The sequence below is a fragment of the Palaemon carinicauda genome, chromosome 6, assembly GCF_036898095.1.
Source record: "Palaemon carinicauda isolate YSFRI2023 chromosome 6, ASM3689809v2, whole genome shotgun sequence".
Lineage (NCBI taxonomy): Eukaryota > Metazoa > Arthropoda > Malacostraca > Decapoda > Palaemonidae > Palaemon > Palaemon carinicauda.
In genome coordinates this window covers 90,188,404-90,212,525 of record NC_090730.1, presented here as the reverse complement: position 1 = coordinate 90,212,525, position 24,122 = coordinate 90,188,404, and the positions used below count along the sequence as shown (strand labels likewise).

General features: G+C 45.3%; 1 protein-coding gene across 1 annotated transcript in view; it reads right to left on the bottom strand.

Moving 5' to 3' along the window:
• LOC137642595 (isovaleryl-CoA dehydrogenase, mitochondrial) overlaps window positions 1–21,422 on the bottom strand; it is a 225,601-nt gene extending 204,179 nt beyond the window's left edge. The window contains exons 1-2 of the mRNA XM_068375291.1: window positions 21,138–21,422; window positions 2,033–2,122 (exon numbers count right to left, since the gene is read on the bottom strand). Of these exons, the coding sequence (XP_068231392.1) occupies window positions 2,033–2,122; window positions 21,138–21,293 (246 nt within the window). The 5' untranslated portion in view covers window positions 21,294–21,422. The remainder of the gene's footprint in view (window positions 1–2,032; window positions 2,123–21,137) is intronic.
• Window positions 21,423–24,122: the final 2,700 nt, after the last annotated feature.

The window sequence follows — 24,122 nt, the reverse complement described above, 5'->3', positions numbered from 1 at the left end:
TCCGAGCATGGAAGGTCCAGGAGAGGGGGACAGATGGACTTTACAGACCTCCAAAACATGAAATGTTATAGGCTCTGGAGAAGGGTCCTTCCTGGCACCACGATGAAGGAGTTGAACAAGCTCTTCCTTCGTAAGGGGTGCAGAAACCCGTAAGGTCTGCCATACCTGCAAAACATCTGCAAGGGAAAATGGTTCCGGGCAGCTGGAGGTAAAGTTGCTCCTCTAGGGGAAGCAACTACCCCCCAAGTACCCCAGGGTTGCCAATGAGTTAGACAGTCTGCGCTCCTGCTCGATCGTCCCTCGGAAGAGCGCAAACGAGAAGGAGCTTTAGAAAGAGATTTGGGGGTGCGAGAAGAATGTGCTTTCCTCAACCCTGAGGGAAAAAGATTACGCTTAGCCTACTTCGTTCTGCGCCATCCAAACATCTCCCATTGGGGGGCAGACCACTCCCTACACTGTGCACAGGGTGAATCCTGCTCGTAACAATGCCCTCTACATGAAGGACACAAAGTGCGGGTCGGTGTCCAGCGATGAAATGAAGGTACCGCACGCAGCACCCTCGTCCCCAGGACCGGTCCGCATGAGTGATCTGATCACAGCACCCAAAATATTTAGATGGATAAAATACACATGAAATTTAAAAGAAAAGTATATAAATGCTTTATTAAAGTACACTTAACAATCTAAATAATCATAATTTTCTAGAATGCAATAATGCTTCTAAAACAAAATTGAATATTGTAAAAAAAAGAGAGAGAGAGAGAGAGAGAGAGAGAGAGAGAGAGAGAGAGAGAGAGAGAGAGAGAGAGAGAGATTTAGTTCATTAAACATAAGGTTGGTTTGTTCATCTGTCATTTCACCCTAGGTGTGATTATTTTGGGTATTTCACGGGCTTGGGAATGGAGACCGTATTAAAGAACATGACGAATACTGCGTAACATGGCAACACATGGAAATAATGACAGAAAGCTAACTTTTACTCGTGAAAACAATGAACAATGCTAGTATGAAATATATAAGAAATGAAGATATTATTTGGTAAAAATAATAATTAAGAAAAAAGGAATAAAATAAGAAAAAACAAATCTCTTGTGTCCACAACTAGCATCACTGGTGAAACGTTTTGCTTGCGTTATGGGTGGGAGGCTGAGAAATGAAGAACAATAAAATGGACCTTATGTAATCGTGAGTAACGACTAGAATCGCAAGTATTTTGGTTGTTGGTGGAGTGAGATGTGAGGATCCCTACATCTCTATGCTGGAGGTTACAGGGGGGGGTTTTGATTAATGCCTCGGGTGTGATTTTACTATGGTAACATAAAAGTCTAGAATAACTATTACACCATCAGAAATAAAGGCTAAAATCCATAAGATTTGGTTGCTTGACAGAAAAAAGGAGAGGAGGAGATTAGGGAGAGGAGGAGATTTATAGTGAAATTTCCAGTGTGAACTGCGTGAATATAAGCCCCTATTCTATACTATTTTGAAGGATATACAAGTGATTTCAACCTCCTTATGGTTTTTAATTTATAGCTTAAATTGTAATAATAATAGTAATACCAGTAATAATAACAATAATAATAATAATAATAATAATAATAATAATAATAATAATAATAATAATAACAATAATAATAATAATAATAATAATAAAAATAACAATAATGACATATCCCAATGTCACCATCTGTATCACCAGGCTTGGTTTTGACGTATAACAACGTCATCATAGCGAAGAGGTTAAAAGAGGAGCATGACATACCTGGTGTGGCTAAAGACAAAAGTGGCTATTCTGTAGCAGGTGAGTGTACAAGGCTTTCACCTTGCGCCCCCAGTCATTAATGAACTACCTTGTTTAACGATTTAATGGTGATTCTAGCGTCACTCAAGACATATCCTTATTCTAAAAGTTGACAAGTTTGTACAAGCATAGGAAAGAACTGTAATATTTGTGAAAAGGAAGTACTGTAATTTATTCAATAAGTATCTCATCATACAAAACATGAAAAGTTTAAATGTACACAATACTTACCCTAAGCTCTGAGAAATTGTTCTCTTTGTCAATTTCTGCAGCATGGGGAGCCAACTCTTTCTGGGCAAAGTCAAAGACAGTCTTGCGAAGCTGAAATTAAATATCTCTTTAATAAGTACAGTACTGTAATTAAAATATGGTAATCCAAACAATTTACAATATCATAAATATGCTCTCTCTCTCTCTCTCTCTCTCTCTCTCTCTCTCTCTCTCTCTCTCTCTCTCTCTCTCTCCAAAAAAAAAAAAAAAAAAAAAAAAATACTACAAACAAGAATTAAAAGTGGGTGGGTAGGACTTAATAGTGACTTTTTCCAACACTATATACAACCCGTTACGCTCTTTCCAGTTGATATATTTAAGCGATGGCTGAAACTAGCCATTAAGCTCTTTACGAGATGTAATTACCCTCCACTAGTTGGTGGAAGGGGACCACAGGGGTAAACCAGCCACCCAGTTCACACCTACAATAGTAACAAACCGCCACTTTTTATTTCAGCTCGGAGTACTGTACAGTACATACAGTACACTGTACAGTGTCCTACTCTCTCGTTAAAAACTATAATCAATACCAATATGCTTAAAGAACTGGCCTAAAAGCTAAAATCTTTCCTTACTTTTCTCTTTCAGGTGTGTCTGCCCGTGGATATCATAACCATGCGGGTTTGTCCCGGCATTGAAGGGCATTGTTGCGGAACTTTCATGTCAGCCGTGGAGATTGATCCTCACGGTTTCTGCCCTGTATATAGGGTTCACTCTTACATGCAGGAATCTCCTTGCAATAAGCGTCAGGAGTGGTCGGCCTCGCAGTGGACAAGGTTTAGCAGGCGACGGAAGAAGAGGGCTAAGAGGGATTCTTCCCCTTCGGATTCATCCTCGAAAAGGAAGAAACCTTACCATCGGACTCCATCACCTCGACCTTGCCATTCTGACTTGGCCTGGTCGAGTATGAGTGGCGCCCATCTCACTCCAAGACAACCCTACACTCTGGGGGTCTCTGTTGCTTCCCCTAGTGAAGCAGCACCGGCCGCCGTCATAGGAGCGTCACTTTCCGCTGATGCGGTGCGTCAGCTGTGGCCTTCCTTGGGGCTCGCAGGTTTTCCGTGTAAGAAAAGGCTTTTCGAGATCTTGCGGCTGGGTACGCTTCCCCAGAGGTTGGCTTTCATCTTCCCCCCCGAGACTCCGTAGGTTTTGGACCGAAAGTCTCTCTTGCGTGCCCGACCATCTTGACCTCAGTACTTGCTTGCCACAACATTCTTTCTGCTTCGGCGGTCAGGCGGGCGTGAGTAGTTGCTGAGAGGTATTCCTCGGAGTTACTTGTCGGGGGATCCCTCCGAGATGAACCCTGGGACTAGCTTCGGCTAAGTCCCAAGGACAGTTCATGATTTGGATTTTCAGTCTGTGTTCGTTCAGCCAGGGGATAAGCAAAGTGAGCTGTCCGGAGGTACGCCTTCAGGAGTTTGGCAACTTCTCCTTCCGAGGCGAGGGAGAATTACCTTCCACCAGCTACTGATCAGCAATATTCTCGCCGCCTTCCTTCACCTGAGTGGTCCAACCCCCTCCCCTTGGGGATTCCACTGAAAGGTATTGGACTCATCCATAACCTGCTCCACTTCATCTGTGCGCTGCTTTTCGGAGCTGGATGACAATGGAGTTTGGCGATTGCTTGCAATCCTTCTTTCTCGCCGTAGTGTCAGTAGACAGAGCATAGCGGTCGTCGCTTTGGAAGGCCCAGCTCTCAAGAACTTGCGCCTTTGGATTCTACCTCTTGCAAGGTAGAACCTGATTAACTGTTCTGTAACAGATGACCCAGATCAGCTTTTACTCTGCCCTGTTAGGGTGCTGAGGAAATACCTTAAAGGAATTTCCAAAGCACATCCTCAGATCAGGAAGCTCTTTGTGAGCACAGTTAAGGTCAAAAGACAGTTATGAAGAATTACATCTCTTCCTGGATTAGACAGGTAATAGAGTAAGCTATACAACCAGGCTCCTCACCTTCTGTTCGTCAACTCCTAGCTCACGACATCAGCGATGTCAGCACGTCCGTGGTGTCCAAGAAGAATTTCTCTGTGACGCAGGTACTACATGCGGGGGTATGGAAACGGCAAACCATGTTCACTGTCCACTACTTACAAGACAAAACCAACAGGAACCTACATACATTTACCAAATGGCCTATGGTGGAAGCACAAAACGTGGTAAGTAACACATCAGCTCCATTCTAGGACAAATAACAGTCGGTTAAGGAAAGACGTTACCCGCAAGTAAGTCTAGAATGAATGTGAGTGACTGATCACTTCCTATTTCATTCTACCCTCTCTCGGGGTCCACCATCCGAGGAACTCTGCAACCGGACCTCCTCTAACTGCAGGTGGGTACCATCGTCCCTTGTGTAACTTTGTATATAGTATGTATTTGTTATGTCCCCAATCTTCAAGCCAGCTGGGGTCAAACAAAGTCTAGGTTAAGTGCAGAGTTTAACTCTGATTTATGCTTACCTGGTCAATTCACATTGCTAAATTTTTACACCTCTTACACCCAGCACGGATTGCCCACACCATTAACCTTTGAGGGTTAACGAGGTGTCAGGGTGCCTCTAAACAGCTCATGCAAAGCAAAGGGTAACACCCCGGGTCAGTCACCAGTCAGTTGCTTTATGGACTTCCATCCGGCATGAAGTGAGTCTCCAATGTAAAGAGAGTAATGATTTGTATATATTATTATTATTATTACTTGGTAAGCCACAACCCTAGTTGGAAAAGCAGGATGCTATAAGCTAAGGGGCTCCAACAGGGAAAGTAGGAAAGGAAACAAGGAAAAATAAAATATTTCAAGAAGAGCAACAATATTAAAAATAAATATCACTTTGTAAACTATAAAAACTTTAAAAAAACAAGAGAAAGAGAAATAAGATATAAGATAAAACAATGTGCCTGAGTGTACCCTCAAGTAAGAGAACTCTAACCCAAGACAGTGGAAGACCATGGTACAGAGGCTATGGCACTACCCAAGATTAGAGAATAATGGTTTGATTTTGAAGTGTCCTCCTAGAAGAGCTGCTCACCATAGCTAAAGAGTCTCTTCTACCCTAACAAAGAGGAAAGAGGCCACTGAACAATTACAGTGCAGTAAGAAAGTGAAAGCTGAGATGTTGAAGGAAGGGGGTGTGACTGTACTTGAATGGTTGGTGAGATTGTTTAATATGTGTTTTGTGTTGTCAATGGTACCAGTAGATTGGGTTTGTGCGTGTATTGTACCACTATATAAGGGTAAGGGAGATGTGCATGAGTGTTGTAATTCAAGAGGTATTAGTTTGTTGAGTGTAGTTGGAAAAGTGTATGGTAGAGTAATGATTAATAGGATTAAGGATAAAACAGAGAATGCAATCTTAGAAGTACAGGGTGGTTTTAGAAGAGGTAGGGGTTGTATGAATCAGATTTTTACAGTTAGGCAGATATGCGAGAAATATTTAGCAAAAAGTAAGGAGGTGTATGTTGCGTTTATGGATCTGGAGAAAGCATATGATAGAGTTGATAGGGAAGCAATGTGGAATGTGATGAGGTTATATGGAGTTGGTGGAAGGCTGTTGCAAGCAGTGAAAAGTTTCTACAAAGGTAGTAAAGCATGTGTTAGAATAGGAAATGAAGTAAGCGATTGGTTTCCGGTGAGAGTGGAGCTGAGACAGGGATGTGTGATGTCGCCGTGGTTGTTTAACTTGTATGTTGATGGAGTGGTGAGAGAGGTGAATGCTTGAGTGCTTGGACGAGGATTAAAACTGGTAGACGAGAATGATCATGAATGGGAGGTAAATCAGTTGTTGTTTGCGGATGATACTGTACTGGTAGCAGACACAGAGGAGAAACTTGACCGACTGGTGACAGAATTTGGAAGGGTGTGTGAGAGAAGGAAGTTGAGAGTTAATGTGGGTAAGAGTAAGGTTATGAGATGTACGAGAAAGGAAGGTGGTGTAAGGTTGAATGTCATGTTGAATGGAGAGTTACTTGAGGAGGTGGATCAGTTTAGGTACTTGGGGTCTGTTGTTGCAGCAAATGGTGGAGTGGAAGCAGATGTACGTCAGAGAGTGAATGAAGGATGCAAAGTGTTGGAGGCAGTTAAGGGAGTAGTAATAAATAGAGGGTTGGGCATGAATGTAAAGAGAGTTCTATATGAGAAAGTGATTGTACCAACTGTGATGTATGGATCGGAGTTGTGGGGAATGAAAGTGATGGAGACAGAAATTGAATGTGTTTGAGATGAAGTGTCTAAGGAGTATGGCTGGTGTATCTCCAGTAGATAGGGTTAGGAACGAAGTGGTAAGGGTGAGAACGGGTGTAAGAAATGAGTTAGCGGCTAGAGTGGATATGAATGTGTTGAGGTGGTTTGGCCATGTTGAGAGAATGGAAAATGGCTGTCTGCTAAAGAAGGTGATGAATGCAAGAGTTGATGGGAGAAGTACAAGAGGAAGGCCAAAGTTTGGGTGGATGGATGGTGTGAAGAAAGCTCTGGGTGATAGGAGGATAGATGTGAGAGAGGCAAGAGAGCGTGCTAGAAATAGGAATGAATGGCGAGCGATTGTGACGCAGTTCCAGTAGGCCCTGCTGCTTCCTCCGGTGCCTTAGATGACCGCGGAGGTAGCAGCAGTAGGGGATTCAGCATTATAAAGCTTCATCTGTGGTGGATAATGTGGGAGGTTGGGCTGTGGCACCCTAGCAGTACCAGCTGAACTCGGCTGAGTCCTTGGTCAGGCTGGAGGAACGTAGAGAGTAGAGGTCCCCTTTTTGTTTTGTTTCTTTGTTGATGTCGGCTACCCCCCAAAATTGGGGGAAGTGCCTTGGTATATGGATGGAAGATGACAAATTCGTAGATAATTTTTATTTTTCCTAACTATACAAACCTTAGCTATTTAATAGGGGTATTACTTTCGGCATAGCTGTAATGACAAGCCATTAATTTTTAACGAGGGTTAACTACCCACACCGCTAGTTAGCGGGGGGTAGGGAGGGTAGCTTGCTACCGCTCCCCCTCACACACCTGTGATTGAGCTCACTTTGCTTGGAGGTAGGACTTCAAGGGGGATAGGGCTGGCAGGTAAATTTGGTTAAATAGCTAAGGTTTGTATAGTTAGGAAAAATACAAACCATCTACGAGTTTGTCATTTGTTAACTGGAATAAAAACTACGCTATTTGATAGTGACTCGCCCATTAGGAAGGGTGGATGTCCGAGCCAGTCTGGCTTTTTGGCTTTACCCAGGGGCTCCTTATCTGAGTGTGTCAGCACTCAAGGAATGAGGAGTCCTGCGCCTTGCTAAAACCTTGCTACGCAAGGTTCGCGCCCTACGCAAGCTGCGCGTGAAGGTATGTAGAAGTGTGACTGTCCTGGTAAAGTTATTCGGAGTTCTTTAGATGGAAAAACTGTGCACCAGGATTTTCCCAATACCACCCGTCAGGGTATGGGGACGCAACAGTATTAACCTTAATACTAGATACACAAGGGAGCATGGTTTACCTGCAGAGGTTTGAGATCAGCTGCTTTCCCCAAGAGAGGAGAGAATGAAGAAAAGAATAAGGGCCAGTCAAACCTTTACATTCATGCAGACTAAAACTGGGTAACAATGCCCTTAACCTTCTGCTACTTGTCCAATAAGGAGCTTGAGGTTTCAAAGCAGCTGTTGTGCAGCCACCACAGGACCGATAGAGAACGTATCAAGTCTCCTGTGGGTCACGTCTTGCAGATAGTGGGATGTGAACGTGGTCTGACGCTTCCACACCCCAGCTTGAAGAACCTACATCACTGAGTAGTTTCTTTTGAATGCCAGGGACGTAGCTATGCCCCTGACATCATGAGCTCTGGGGCGACGTGACAAAGGAGAGTCTGGATTCAGTGCATGGTCAATGACCCTGCGAATCCACGCTGAGATGGTGTTCTTGGTGACCCTCCTCTTGGTCCTTCCTGTGCTGACGAATAGTGCAGGCACACAAGGACGGGCTGCGGCTGTTCTCTTAAGATACTGCCTCAAACTCCTCACTGGGCGTAGTAAGAGATGGTCTGGGTCATCTGTTACAGTATGGAGAATAGAAATCCGGAAGGAGTCGAATCGAGGATCCGCTACTCCCGGGTTCTGAGTCTTAGCAATAAACTCGGGGACGAAGCTGAACGTTTCCTCTCCCCATCCCCTTGAATGGGCAATGTCCTATGAGAGACCATGGAGTTCACCAACTCGTTTGGCTGAAGCCAAAGCTAGCAGGAACACCGTCTTCCAAGTCAAGTGGCGATCTGTTGCCTGGCATAATGATTCATAAGGAAGTCTCTTAAGAGACCTGAGAACTCGAACCACTTTCCAAGGGGGAGGTCTCACTTCTGACTGGGTGCAGATAAGTTCATAACTCCGTATGAGTAAAGAAAGTTCTAGCGATAAAGAAATTTCCGTTCCTATTGCTGGAATAGTGGCATCGAGTGGAGAGATACCCCTTCCACGACACCAACCACAGAAGACTTTCCACTTTGCCTGGTAGACTGGTGCTGATGATTTACGCAGATATCCAGACATCCTGATCGCAACTTGTTGCGAAAAAGGCGTGAAGTCGTAGCAAAGCTACGGCTTTGTGGAAGATGTTGGCATGTAGTTGTTTGAGTAGATTGTGCCGTGGAGTGAGTTCTCTTGGAGGCTCCGTTAGGAGTTGCAGAAGGTCCGGAAACCATTCTGCGTGATGCCATAGCGGAGCTATGAGGGTCATTGAAAGATTGACCGATGTTCTGGTCTTGTTGAGTACCCTCCTCATCACACAGAACGGGGGAAAGGCGTAAACATCGATGTTGTCCCACCGTTGTTGGAGAGCATCTTGCCAGAGAGCCTTAGGGTCTGGGACTGGGGAACAATACAGCAGGAGCCTGAAGTTCAGGACCGTTACAAAGAGGTCCACAGTCGGAAAACCCCACAAAGTCAAGACTTTGTTGGCTACTAGATGATCCAAAGACTACTCGGTACTCACTATCTGAGATGCTCTGCTCAGGCTGTCGGCGAGCACATTCCTTTTGCCTGCAATGAAGCGTGACGAGTGGTATCGAGTGGATTTCGGCCCATGTCAGTATCTCTACAGCTAGATGGGATAGTTGCTGCGAAAAAGTACCTCCTTGCTAGTTAATGTAAGCCACTACAGTGGTGTTGTCGCTCATCACCACCACTGAGTGGCCCGCCAGGAACTGTTGGAACTGTTGAAGGGCCAGAAAGACTGCCTTTATCTCTAGGAGATTTATGTAGAGGTACTTTTCTGACTCTGACCAGAGGCCTGAGGTCATGTGGTGCAGCACGTGGGCCCCCCACCCTTTCTTTGAAGCATCTGAGAACAGCATCAAATCCGGGGGGAAGACGAGAAGGTCCACTCCCTTTCGTAGATTCTCGTCTGTCACCCACCACTGGAGGTCCGCCAGTTCCGTAGGTCCCATGGGGATCTGGATGTCCGGGGAGTCGTGAGCTTGATTTCACTGGGACTTGCATCGCCACTGGAGGGATCTCATCCTGAGGCAACCATTGGGAACTTGACGGGCCAGCGATGAAAGGTGACCGAGGAGACGTAACCACAATTGGGCTGGAAGTTCTTCTCGTCTGAGAAAAGGTCTTGTGACCTTTCTCAGCCTTGCTATCCTGTCGTCTGATGGGAAGGCTTTGTGGAGAATGGTGTCTACAATCATTCCCAAGTATACCAGTTATTGAGTGGGAGGCAGAGAGGACTTCTCGAGATTTACCATGATCTCCAGATCCCGGAAAAGTCTCAGAAGTTTGTCTCGGTGTTGAAGAAGGGTTGACACCGAGTCTGCTAGGATTAACCAGTCATCCAGATAACGGAAGATACGCATGCCAATCCTGTGTGCCCAAGATGATACTAGGGTGAACACTCTGGTGAAGACTTGTGGTGCTGTAGAAAGACCGAAGCACAGCACCTTGAACCGGTATATTCTGTTGTCTAGGCTGAATCTTAAGAACTTCCTTGAAGACGGATGGACTGGGACCTGGAAGAACGAGTCCTTTAAGTCCAGTGTGCACATGAAGTCTTGCGGTCTTACTGCTAGTCTGACCGTGTCTGCCATCTCCAAGCTGAACGGAGTTAGTTTGACAAACTTGTTCAGAGCTTAGAGGTCAATGACTGGTCTCCAGCCTCCAGACGCTTTCTTTACGAGAAGGAGTCGACTGAGGAAGCTTGAGGATCCGTCGAGGACCTCTTGAAGAGCGCCCTTCTTCAACAGGGTCTGGACTTCTGCCCGAAGGGCTTGTCCCCTTGCCGATCCCATGGCAAGGGAGTACAATGACACTAGATTCGTAGTCAGGGGAGGTAGAGATGTTATGAACGGGACACGATATCCTAGACTGATCAAAGAGATTGTCCAGGAATCGGCCCCGAGTTGCTTCCACCTGTTTGTGCAAATTTGTAGGCATCCTCCCACTGGTGGAAATACAGGGAGACTGCCTATCCTAGCGTTTGCGGCCTCGGCTGCTCCCTCTTGGATTTTTACCTCCCCAGGAGGATTTTTTTGCCTTTCCTGTCTTTGACAAAAAAGGGCTTAGACACCGTTGTCTTCGCTGCAGTTGTCGTCGAGTGGTCTTGGTTGGACGGGACTGCTGTGGTGCTGGAGGCTTATAGGGCTTAGATGTTAAAGCCCTATGGAGGAGGGAGTCTTGATGAAACTTCCTCCACCTCTCAGCAGCATGTTCCACATCCTTAGGCTCGAACAGAAGAGACCCCTCTAAGGGCGAATGTCTGAGCCTATTGATCTAGACGCTAGGGACCTTCTGGTGGAATCTCTCAGCTACTGCATCCCGACGTTTCAAGAAGGTATTTGCCCACAAGTTCGAGACTTGGTGGGCAAGAAACTCGATCGTGCGAGTACCTAAGAGAGGGAAGGTTTCCATAACTTTCCTGGTACATTCCTTGGAGAAATCCTCAGATCGTATCAGGATACCTAAGATCCCCAACCAGATATCAAGCCACGAAGTAGCTTGCATAGCATACTTCGTGACCTTCTCCTGGTTGAGCTGGTTGAGGATCTCGACTGCCAAGAACGAGATCTGCCGGTTGGAGAGTCTCTCAAGAGGGACTCCCCTGGTTAGCTCTTCCAGTTAGTGGTGAAGAGAAAGAGCTGAACTAGGCTCCTCCAGGATCTCAAAGTACCTCCTCTGCTGTACGCGAGGAGGTGGGAGGAGCTTATGGTGGTACCGGAACGGTTGGAGGAGGACATCTCGGAGAGCTGCTAGGCAATCTTGTCCCTGGTACTCTTTACCCCCTTGAGACCAGGGCAGGGGTGCACTGGTCTTAGAGGGATTTTGAGTACCAAAGACGCGGTCTGGGACCGTGTCTTTGAGCTCTCAAGGGGGGATCTCGGTCGGAAAACCCATTGCGAGCCCTCATTAGAGTCAAAACCTGCCAGAATGCATGATCTAACTCCTGCTGGTCTCTTCTTGTTGTAGGACTTGCAGCGAAGTCTCCTTCTATCCCCATAGGCCCTTCTTGGGGAGAGTCGCGGACATTACCCGAGTGGCTGGCTGGCTCCCTCCTAGCCCTAGTGGAGGAATTTGGCATGGTTTTGGAGTCTTTAGATTCCTTCCAGGGAAGGAGGTAAGACTCCAACATCGATGAGTGTGGCATGTCCCTTCCATTCTCTGACTATGAGAAGAGAGATTTCCTCCATTGGTGCGATCAGGGAAAGTCTCTCTTCGCGTGGTTCCCTAGGTGACATGAGATCTTCGTCCGAAAGGGATGGAGAATTAGTCTGAGGAATAGGAGGAACTTGCCCCGATGGTCTGAGTGGAGTCAGTTTCGCCCTCGGGGAAGTGACCGCGTCCAGAACTCCTCTTTTCCTCCTCAAAGGGGTAGAGGAAGCCATGGTTCCATGTCCTATATCAGACCGGACAGACTTGAGACCCTGGGTTACGGCTCTGATCAAGGCATTGAACCAGGGCTGCTGGCTGACAGACATACCCCCTGGGAGGAGTTACTGGAATGGGTGGTTTCACCTCAGGATGTAGCTTTGGGATCCTGAACCCCTCTGCATGTTTTCCTTCTCCCACAATGCGTGGTGGTATGCGCTTGCGAGGAGGGGGATGAAACGATGACGACCTTGGGATGGCGTTCCTTTAGGTGCGCGCGTTCACATACGGGAGAATATTGGCGCTCGCGCGAGGGAGAATATTGGCGCTCGCTCGCGCGCGCGAGGGAGAATAGAGGGAGAATATTGGCGCTCGCTCGCTCGCGCGAGGGAGAATATTGGCGCTCGCTCGCTCGCGCGAGGGAGAATATTGGCGCTCGCTCGCTCGCGCGAGGGAGAATATTGGCGCTCGCTCGCTCGCGCGAGGGAGAATATTGGCGCTCGCTCGCTCGCGCGAGGGAGAATATTGGCGCTCGCTCGCTCGCGCGAGGGAGAATATTGGGGCTCGCTCGCGCGAGGGAGAATATTGGGGCTCGCTCGCTCGCTCGCGCGCGAGGGAGAATATTGGCGCTCGCTCGCTCGCGCGAGGGAGAATATTGGCGCTCGCTCGAGCGAGGGAGAATATTGGCGCTCGCTCGCGGGCGAGGGAGAATATTGGCGCTCGCTCGCGGGCGAGGGAGAATATTGGCGCTCGCTCGCCCGCGCGAGGGAGAATATTGGCGCTCGCTCGCCCGGGCGAGGGAGAATATTGGCGCTCGCTCGCCCGGGCGAGGGAGAATATTGGCGCTCGCTCGCGCGCGAGGGAGAATATTGGCGCTCGCTCGCCCGCGAGGGAGAATATTGGCGCTCGCTCGCTCGCGCGAGGGAGAATATTGGCGCTCGCTCGCTCGCGCGAGGGAGAATATTGGCGCTCGCTCGCTCGCGCGAGGGAGAATATTGGCGCTCGCTCGTGCGAGGGAGAATATTGGCGCTCGCGCGAGGGAGAATATTGGCGCTCGCTCGCGCGGAGAGAGAATATTGGCGCTCGCGCGAGGGAGAATATTGGCGCTCGCGCGAGGGAGAATATTGGCGCTCGCGCGAGGGAGAATACGCTGGCGAGGGAGAATATTGCTCGCGCGAGTAGGTGCTCGCAGTAGAATCATGATGAGCACGTGGGAGAGTGTTGGCGCGCGTCCGTAGAAGAAATAGCGCGCGCAGAAGAATGTTTCTGCGCGCACAGGAGAATCATGATGGGCGTGCGGGAGATTGTCGGCGCGCATCTGTAGGAGAGAGGGGGCGCGCGCGCAGGTGTGTGCCCACCTGCGCGCGCACACAGATACGCGCTGGCGCACAGGTAAAAGTTGGCATCAAGGTGAGGACAACAAGGTTATTGCCTCACATACGAACTTGCGTGCAGGAGAGTGATGGCGCACAAGTTTTGGCCGGCGCATTGGTTGGCGCGCAAGATGACGCTCTGGAGAGCGCGATGTGGGGCGCACATATCGGCGCGCGGGAGAGAGCTGTTGCGCAGGTAACTGGCGCGTAGGTGAGCTTTGGCGTGTAGGTAACTGGCGCGTAGGTGAGCGCTAGCGTGCAGGTGAGTGCTGGCATGCAGGTGAGTGCTGGCGCGCAGGTGGGCACTGGCGCGTAGGAGATCGTGGGCGCGTGAGCGCAGGGCGTATAGGTGCAGGAGAGCGCTGGCGCGCAGGAGGTCGTGAGCGCAGGGCGCATAGGTTCAGGAGAGCGCTGGCACGCAGGAGAGCGCTGGCACGCGGGAGATCGTTGGTGCGTGTGTGCATGTGGGCGCGAAGGAAATCGCTGAGGATCTTGTTGGCACGTAGGCACATGTTGGTGCACAAGCGCGTGAGGTTGCTGCCCTTTGTAAGGGCAAGCAAGTTGGGTGGTGTGCCGAAGCGCTGATGACTGACGAGCTGCTGGTGAGCGATGGTCAGGGTGCGTGGTGCGTACGGCGAGTATGATGGCACGCAATAGCGCACATTGGTGGAGACTTATCAGGCCCATACAGGAACGGCGATGGAAGGTCGGCAGGTCTGTTGGATGGATGGTCAATATGTTATTTTCATTATAAAATAGATTTTTTAACATACTTACCTGGTGGTTATATATACAGCTTACATCCCTGACGTCACGGCAGAAGAATTCAAAACTCGCGCCAATCGCCGATTGGATAGCCAGGTGTGCTACCCATGCACCCCTGGTGAGGTACCCGGAAACCATTCCTTCGGTATTCATATCTTCCATGCCTCTAGTCTCTAGAGGGGAGGAGGGGGGGATTTAATTATATATAACCACCAGGTATTTATGTTCAAAAATTTATTTTATAATGAAAATAACGACTTACCTAGTGGTTATATATATAGCTGATTAACACCTTTGGTGGAGGGTTAGAGACAGCCAATATAGTTGGAATTCTGCTTTAGAGTTTCTAAAATACAAAGCAAACTTAAGGGTTTCGTACCTGATAAGGAAGCTGACTTCAATGATACTCTGCCATTATGTCTGCTATCCTTATGAGATCCAGCGGTCCTCTCAGGGGGCTGAAGATCCCTAGGAAATTCCAACCGGTGATCACACCTCTTTGTGACAGAGCCTCCTCTAATACTCATTCTGGGGCGCTCTCAAGGAACAAAAATGACCACCTGACAAATCAATGATTGCGGAAGACTGTCGCAATCTCCACAAGACAACCATAAAATCACGAAATAAATGTTCCAAGAGAAAGAAAAGGTATTAGGATTATGGGAAAGTAGTGGCGGATCCTTCTCCCACTACTCTACCCGCTGCTACAAACGGTCCCAGAGTATATCGGTCATCATATAGAGTCTGGACATTTTTCAAATAGGGTGAGGCAAACACAGATTTGCTTCTCCAGAAGGTTGTGTCCATAATGCTTTACAAGGAACGATTTTGCTTGAATGCCACTGAAGTTGCCACTGCGCTTACTTCATGAGTCTTTACTTTAAAAAAACTGAAGTCTGTCTCACTGCAGTGAGAATGAGCCTCTTTAATTAGAAGTCTAATAAAGTAAGATAGAGAATTCTTGGACATTGGCAAGGAAGGTTTCTTCACTGAGCACCACAGTGCTTCCGACTTGCCTCTTAAAGTCTTTGTTCTGTCTAAGTAAAACTTGAGGGCCCTTACTTGACATAAAACTCTCTCTAGCTCATTTCCAAGCACATCCGCCAGGTGCGAAATCTGAAAGGCTTTAGGCCAAGGTTGGGAAGGGAGCTCGTTCTTAGCGAGAAAACCCAATTGTAATGAGCAGATCGCTTTACCGTCCTGAAAACCAACATTTCTACTAAAAGCATGGACTTCACTAACCCTCTTGGCTGTTGCCAGACTAACCAAGAAAAGGGTTTTCATCGTGAGGTCCTTCATAGATGTAGAGTGCAGGGGTTCAAACCTGTCACTCATCAGAAATTTTAACACAACATCCATATTCCAAGCTGGTGAATCCTGGTGCTGTTGCTCTGTTGTCTCAAAGGATTTAATTAGTTCTTGTAGATCCTATTATTTGAAAGATCCAGGTTCCTGTGCCTGAACACAGTCGTCAACATACTCCTGTATCCCTTGATAGTTGACGTAGAAAAACCTTGTTTCTTTTTCAGGAATAAAATAAAATCAGCAATCTGAGCTCCAGAGGTACTGGAAGAGGAAACAGAGTTGACCCTGCACCATTCCCTGAAAACTTCCCACTTGGATTGATAGACTCTGATGGTTGAAGACCTCCTAGTCCTTGCAATCGCCCCAGCTGCCTCCTTCGAAAAGCCTCTAGCTCTTGTGAGTCTTTCGATAGTCTGAAGGCAGTTAGTCGAAGACTTTGGAGATTTTGATGGTGTCTTACCAAGTGGGGCTGTCTGAGTAAATCTACTCGTAAAGGTAGGCTTCTGGGAGTATCCACCATCTATTCCAGTACCTCTATGAACCATTCTTTTGAGGGCCAGAGGGGGGGCTATCAAGGTCATTCAGGTCTCTTTGCTTGTCACAAACTTTTGAAGAACTTTGTACAGGATCTTGAACGGAGGAAAAGCGCACATATCTAGATTTGCCCAATCTAGCAGGAACGCATCTGTGTGTACTGCTGCCTCAAGATCTTGCACTGGAGAGCAATATGTCTCTAGTCTCTTGGTCTTTGCAGTCATGAAAAGATCTATACAAGGGCGACCCCAAAGTTTCCACAGACTCTTGCACACCTCTAGGTGCGCCACTAAGGCTAGGGCGAGTATCTGAGAGAGGAGGCTTCTTAGAAAAGGGGATCTTGTAACCTTCCTTGATGACCGAGAGGGACCAGGCGTCCGCCCCTCTCCTCTTCCAAGACTACCAAAAATGTGAGTCTTGGCCCTACTGTTGTCTGGAGGACTTCCATCTCATTTCTTGAATCGGGGCCTAAACGAACCTCTGCTGGTCCTTCGCCCTGACTCTTGTCTTCTCCCCCTGAAATCCACTCTCGAGGAAGCCCTACTCCGAAAGGGCTGCTGGAACTTCCTCTCTTCCTTCTTCAAAGGAGCAGGAGCGACAGGCAAAGGCTTTCTAGCAGACTGAGATAAAAGGTCCTGAGTAGCCTTTTGTGCCAGAGAAAGAGAGATATCTCTGACCACATCTTTGGGAAAGAGATGGTGTGACAGAGGGGCGTAAAGCAGCTCCGACTTCTGGGCAACAGTCACCGACCTAGAGGTGAAGGAGCACAACAGGGCCCTCTTCTTCAAGAACCCTGCTGAGAAAAGGGAAGCCAACTCATTAGCCCCATCCCTTAGAGCTTTGTCCATGCAGGACATGATACTCGTCAAATCCTTTGTGCCTTCCAGAAGTTCTGTCTTCCTGGCCAGAGTCCCGAGAGACCAGTCTAAGAAGCTAAAAACCTCGAAAACCCTGAAAATTCCCTTGACAAGGTGATCAAGTTCAGACATGGACCACAACACCTTGGCAGAGTTCAGAGCGTGTCTTCTTGCCAAGTCCACAAGACCAAAGAAGTCACCTTGGGATGAGGCAGGCACTCCTAGACCCAATGGTTCCCCCATCTCATACCACATACCAGCCTTGGAAGCGAGCAGAGATGGTGGGAAAGAAAAGGTGGTCTTAACCGCCTGCCTCCGCTCCTTCATCCAATCACCCACCTTAGCGAGCGCTTTCCTAGCGGAAATTGAAATCTTCATTTTGATGAAGGCCGAATGCTTCGTAGCCTTCTTCCTGGTGAATTGGGACTGAGGAGAACGAGGAGCCGAGGGTTGGAATTCCTCCCCATATAGTTCCAAAAGGGAGCGAGACAGAACCTTATAGTCGCTAGTAGAGTCGGTAGGTTTCTCTTCCTCTTCCAATACATCATCGAGGTCCTGATCAGGGTCTACATCTTGAAGAAGGGGGCTGCAAGTAGCCTGGCACCGAGAGCTGCTTGCGTCCTGGCGCCTAGAGAGGGAAGCGTCCTGGCGCCGAGCGCTGCTATTATCCTGCCGCCGAGAAGAGGTATCATCCTGTTGACGAGAAGCGGTATCGTCCTGATAAGGCAGGCTGCATTTGTCCTGCTGCCTAAATCATGAGGCGGAATTGTCCTGGAGCTTCGAGCGAGATGCGGAATCGTCCTGGCGCTGAGGGCAAGAGGCAGTATCGTCCTGGCGCCGAGCCAATGAAGAGGGTGCACGGTGTCGTACGGCTGACGAAGTGCGCAGAGGTTCTCTTGGAGAGGCACTTCGTTCCCTCCTAGAAGACGATCGCTTAACCGGTAAAGAGACATCCTTACGTCTGTCGGACTGGGAAGGAGGACGGCTGAAAGCTTGTTCTAGCGATGAAAGCTTGTCCTAGCAATGAAAGCTGTTCCTGCATAAAAGCCATGAAAGCTTTAGCGACTTCTGCTGGTTCTCGCAGTTCCGCAGGAGGCGGCTGTTTGGGAGAGCTGGTAGCAGAAGCAGGAATTTCGTCCTCTTAGCAGGAACAACATCGAAGTCGTCCTCAGAAGGTTCAGGTTTTTGGCTACTCGAACCGGGAGAGGAGAGCGAGACTGCACATCCCGGTCACACCTTCTCTTCGTCAGTCTTGACGATTCATATTGCCACTTGCGTCTGGGAGAAGGATCGGGTGAAGACACTAACCTATCCGACACGCCTTTTCTACGGCGGTCAAGAGTAGCCTGGGAGGTTGCAACAGGACTGTCTGAGGCGACGACTGACCGAGGATAAGCACCTCTCACCCCCTTTCAGCAGTCGACGTACCTTCTCCCTTGGTCCTGGGAGCTTGGTAGAGGTCTAGACCTAGGGTAATGACAGGTTCGATCAGCCGCCACCTCCACTGCACTTTCACAAGCACTAATACCACTTTCACCCTTACCTTTAAAGGCCGCAAGTTATGCTTTGATGGCCTCCAACTCAACAGCCATCCTGGCACACCGAGGGTCATCCGCAGGCGCAGATCCTGTAGAAGGGGCAGGATTTACTACCTCAGAGGAAGGAATAACTTCCAAAGAGGAAACAATTAAAGGGTCAATAGAAAAATCTAAACTAGTTTCACTAGCACACTTTGACTTTGATTTAGCTCTCCTAACTCTATCGAGTTCTAGTTCACATAGCGCTTCATAGCTAACCAATCACCTTCATTTAAACACTCGCATTCCTTGCACCTATTATCTAGTGCACATTCAAACCCCTGCAACCCATACAAACTGGGTGAGGGTCAACCGACACTTTCGATAACCTCACGTTGCATACATCACTCGCACATACACGAAAATGAAGTTTTTCACTCATGATAAACAAATACTGTAGTACAAAAATAATAACAAAACACGATTGCCCAAATCCCCAAATCAGTGGACTTCACCAAATGAAGTCCAAAACAGCGATGTAGGGAAAGCGATTAGAAAAAAAGTCTTAATGGCGGACCAGCAATGTTGTCGATCCGGCCGGCAGAGATGATCTGAGGAACAGAAAATGGGAATGATTCCAAGTACCACCCTGTAAGGGTTGTTAACCACCTAACCGCACAACCACCACAAGGCGGTTGCCGCGATTTTTTAATAAATTCTGCCGAAAGTCAGAGACTAAGCTATATATATATAAGTGCCAGGTAAGTACTATTCATAAAACACCTCATTTTATATACCCATTAAATATTATGTATCATACACTCCATTTTATCTTTCTATTTTACTTTTATACATTTTGTTATTATCTTGTCACTCCCAGATTTCACATAAATACTTGCTCTGGACAAGATTCCCATTCTGGTTCATTCATGTTTACTCTCTAGACTCCGTTGCTTTTCCGTTAACCAATCACGAACCCATACGTATCTAAAGTTTGCACAGGGGGATTAATATTTCCCTACCCCAACCTTCCAACAAACCCTTTTCCGTGGAAACCTTTGCGCAAGTCAGGTCTTAGTTAGTTCAAGTGACGTCTTTTAGCGTATTTTACGATCAAATTTTTAGAAAAGTGTAACAACTTCAGTAATCCATACTTGAAAGTATTTTGGTGAATTCCAATGTTGATAATTTTCTTAAATCTCGTAATGTAATATACCAACTTTTACAGTGTTCCAGGTGCAGTACTAAACTAAGGCAAAGCAGTTAAAACGCCACAGAATCACAGTCACAAGGTCACCCCCGTGACCCACAAGTTACGTTGTCACGGTCATAAAAGTAAGTCATCAAATTCTTCAACTTTAATGTGTTAGTTTTACTATATTTTATTAGAGTGCGAAGCTCAACATTACCGCTTGCCAGTACATATGAGCTTGATGTTATATTTTCATGCGAGCGAAGCGAGCTAATGGCGGAACAAGAACCATTACATATAATGTTATCGTAACAGTGCTAACGTTATCATAATGTGAGTGAAGTGATACGGATTAACATGATATATATAACAAAGGGCATTACATTGGGTTTGTGACCTAGGAACTTCTAGGTTAGGTTAGGTGGATTGTTTGGTTCTGTACCCTTTTCGTACTTTTATTACATATTGTGTAAAGGGTATATGGAAAAATTCTTTACAATACACATGATAATATTACCGTAGCATTACTAACGTTAGCAATACCACTGTAACGTTGGTAACGCTGTGTATCATTGGTAATGTTGATAATGTTACCGTTCTCAATACATACGTGACTGAAGTGACACGGAATTTGAACAAGTCATTATACTTAAACATTTTAACAAAATGTATATAATAAAAGACATTATATTTAAACATTTTAACAGAAAAAATATGGGAGCCTTTGTAGGGTGACGGCCAGATCCCGTAGAAAACGGGAATATTCTGAACTGTGGCCGTCGTTCTAAAAACGATTTTGGCGGGAGAAGCTAACTTAAAAAACCCACCTAACCTATGCTAAAAGCCGTATCCTTAACCAGAGGGGCTTCGCCCCCCCCGGACCCCCCTTACACAAGTTTCCTTACCTACAAGTACGACGGGAGAAGCTAACTTAAAAAACCCACCTAACCTATGCTAAAAGCCGTATCCTTAACCAGGGGGGCTTCGCCCCCCCCCGGACCCCCCCTTACACAACATATTTAGGATCCGTAGACCGTTTCCAAACGTTTTTATTTTATACAAGATAACAGTCGGAGCAATAATAAGCAAATTAGGACGCTTGGCCGTAGCGCTACAAACTACCCAATATACATTTTCCTATAGAAAATAACGTGATTTAACCAGTTTTCACCATCATTTTATCCATAATAACAGCAACCAGTTCGGCTACTTAAAGTTAGTCGAATTGGTTGTTCTGCTGGTTTGCGGTTGAAATGAAGGTCAAATCACGTTATATACTACAGGAAAACATTTATAATCTGTTCGAAATCAGAATCTGTAATACAGTAACACTTCACCGTTTTTTCCCAAGGTTATATTGCCCTGTAATACAGTACAATAATACCAAAGTTTTGTAGTAAAACAGTGTAGGACATGGAAATAACATTCACATTTTATCCACACGCTAATATATAAAACTATCACTAACCATCAAAGGCAAGGGGGAGGGGCCTCTTTACTAACTCGGTCAGCTATGGCCAAAAATTTCCAGATGAGACCTAATTACACTGTAAGGGTAGGTGTTGCGACATATCCCTGTACCTTTCCTTGCCAAGAAAAAAAAAAGATACTATATGATTATACGAAAGGACGATGAGACATAAAATGAGGCAGGTCTCAATCAACACAAAGACGAAATAAAGTAGAAGATTACAAAATCCCTAACCTGACGCTGGTCGTCTGTGAGGCCAAAGACGATGTCATCTATAGGGTAGTAAGCTCCATGGTTCCTGATTTGGGATGTGACAACACCAGCATATCTTAGGGATAGAGTCTTGCGAAGAGTATATCCAATTTGACGGGACGCAAGAGGGACTATCATTTTGTGATCTTGTTTGAAATGGAAAATAAATGTTCTAAACCGGTAGTTTGTATGAAGTCTTTCCTTAGGGTTTAGGTCCTCGGACAAGAGCTCAACTGAGCACTACTTCCACTAAGCAGAATTATGTTTTATAATGACGTAACCGAGAGAAAATCTACGAAATATTCTGCTAAATGCTCTCGTAATATAAAATACATGGCAAACTATATACACTTTACGTTCTAATATCCCTGTATATTCAAAACGCAAATATACAAAACACGAGATTGAAATGTAACTTCGTACCAAGAAGTTATATTTCATTTATAGACCTCGTTGCTAATAGTAAATTCCGCTCCTTTAGTTATTCCTGTAAAAACGTGTTAATGTGTGATAGAATAATATCAATAAAACAATTTAATTAGTAAGTTTGCTGTTTTGGTTCAAAAAATAATTTCTAAGTATACAAGGTAGATTTTACAAAATGTGGTTTTCATTGCGTAATCATGTTTGTTATTACAGTCTTCAACTTCTCTTATATCTATGTATCGTCCACTTTTTTTTTTTTTATTTTAGGACCTCTTTTTCTCTCTTATTTTGGTCCATCTTATGAGCCTCTAGTATTTGCCGATAAAACTTTTCAGTTTTGTTTCTTATAATGCCTTCCTTCATTCTAATGGACAAAGTTCTCATTTTTTTCTAGTTCAATGGTAATTATATTGAAAGACTGTGTCGTGTGACAGGATTTAATTTTTACAATCTTTCCGTTACATTTTGCATTTATTGCCGTCATTGGTGCTATTAGGTAACACCAAGTACTTAGAATAGATCATATTCAGTCTTGTCTATATGTACCCCGTGAAATAAGGTCTCTCTCTCTCTCTCTCTCTCTCTCTCTCTCTCTCTCTCTCTCTCTCTCTCTCTCTCTCTCTCTCTCTCTCTCTCTCTCTCTCTCATAGACTATATATATATATATATATATATATATATATATATATATATATATATATATATATATACATATATATTTATATATATATATATATATATATATATATATATATATATATATATATATATATATATATATATATATATATATATATGTGTGTGTGTGTGTGTGTGTGTGTGTGAAGAATTTTTCCTCTTCCTTTTCATTTTGTATTTTAGGCTCTCTCCTAATACTGTAGCTACCCGTTAAACGTTCTAGCCTTCATTAAGTTTACTTTACCGAAAATATCGGGCAAAATTTTTTTTAACTAACTGAACTGTTAACAATAGCGTACAGCATAAATACGCACAGCAAAAGTCTTAGCCAGTGTAAGGTGGTTCTTTCCTCAAACTACTTGGTTCGAGATAGAATATTAAACTGGTTTTGAATATAATTTTAATACTGCTGACTTGAAAGCAACTTTTATTTCTCAATACCATTTGATTAATTAAATGTTAGATGTATTCCTTATAAGGAAACAGTTTTGATTTCCAATCTTTGTTTTTCAACGGTTGTTCGTGAGTTTCGGACAAAGGAAAGAGAACGAGAGTTGTTCACAAGTTTTGACTCCGACTTGGCGTTAGTCTCTGCAGATTCCAGAATCGCAGTGGCGGCCGCATCCTTTAGAACGAGTGTTCTTTCTGCCTTTTATACTGAACTAAATAAGTTCGAACAAAACCAAGTCATTGCTGGTAAAAGTTGGTGCAGGTAAGTTGAAGAATAAAGACTTGCCTATTATTTGAATTGAGTTAGATAATTCTAACATTACTTTCTTATTTCAGTTACTAATTTTTAACAAGCCAGAATAGGTAGGATTATTGTATATGTAAACTCCCTTAGAGCAGCAAGATTTCTCTAAGTATTCTGTGCAAAATCCTGCCTCCTATGCACTCTTTACAACAATATATGGATCTTGTAAAGATGGATAACCCATGAGCCTGCTAAGGTTATCCATCTTGACAAGTTTGAAGAGTAGGTTATTCAACTTTACAAGTTGACTTATTCAACTTTACAAAAGGACCCTGGGGCTGTTCATCTTTATATAGGTAGGTATTGGGTTATCTAGACATCAAGGTAGTTATTATTTGTATTTTGCTGTTATATTTTTAAGGATTGTTTATACCGGTAGTTAGAGTTAGTTATTAGTCGTGTTTGTTTGTTTTTAGTCGGGTAGTCTTTTCCTTTTTTGGTAACAAAGCAAGAAAGATCTCATTTTACCTTAATGAACAAGAAGTATAACACCCCAAAATGGATCGTGCTATTTATCAAAATATCGTTAAGCCTTTGTTAGTAGAAGATCCGCTTCCAGTAATATTTTGGATGAAGCAGCATGGACTTTTAAGAAGAGTTAAAGTGCCAGCACTGTGATAAGAATATGAAATGGACTAACCGTTCTGTACTACAAGATAAATATGCATGGAAGTGCCAGTTCAAAGACTGAGAAATATCAGCAATATGAAAGCATTCGCAAAGGATCATTTTTCTTCCGTTCCAAACTTTCATTGCAGAAGTGGATTGAAGCTATTTTCTATTGGTGCGAGCAAACTAGTGTAACTCGGTTAATTTTCTGAATCTTTCAAGAGTGACTGTCATTGATATCCATAATTTCTGTCGTGAGGTGTGTTCTAAATACTTCGAAAACAATCCAATCAAGCTAGGTGGGTCTGGTGTAACGGTACAGATTGACGAGTCTTGCTTTTCGCATAAACCAAAATTTCACAGAGGACAGGCACCAATCAAACCCCTGTGGGTTTTTGGCATTGTGGATACTTCAACATCACCGTCGTTAGGATACATGGAAATAGTCGAGTCTCGAAACGCACATACACTCTTGCCAATAATTAGGAAAGTTGTTTACC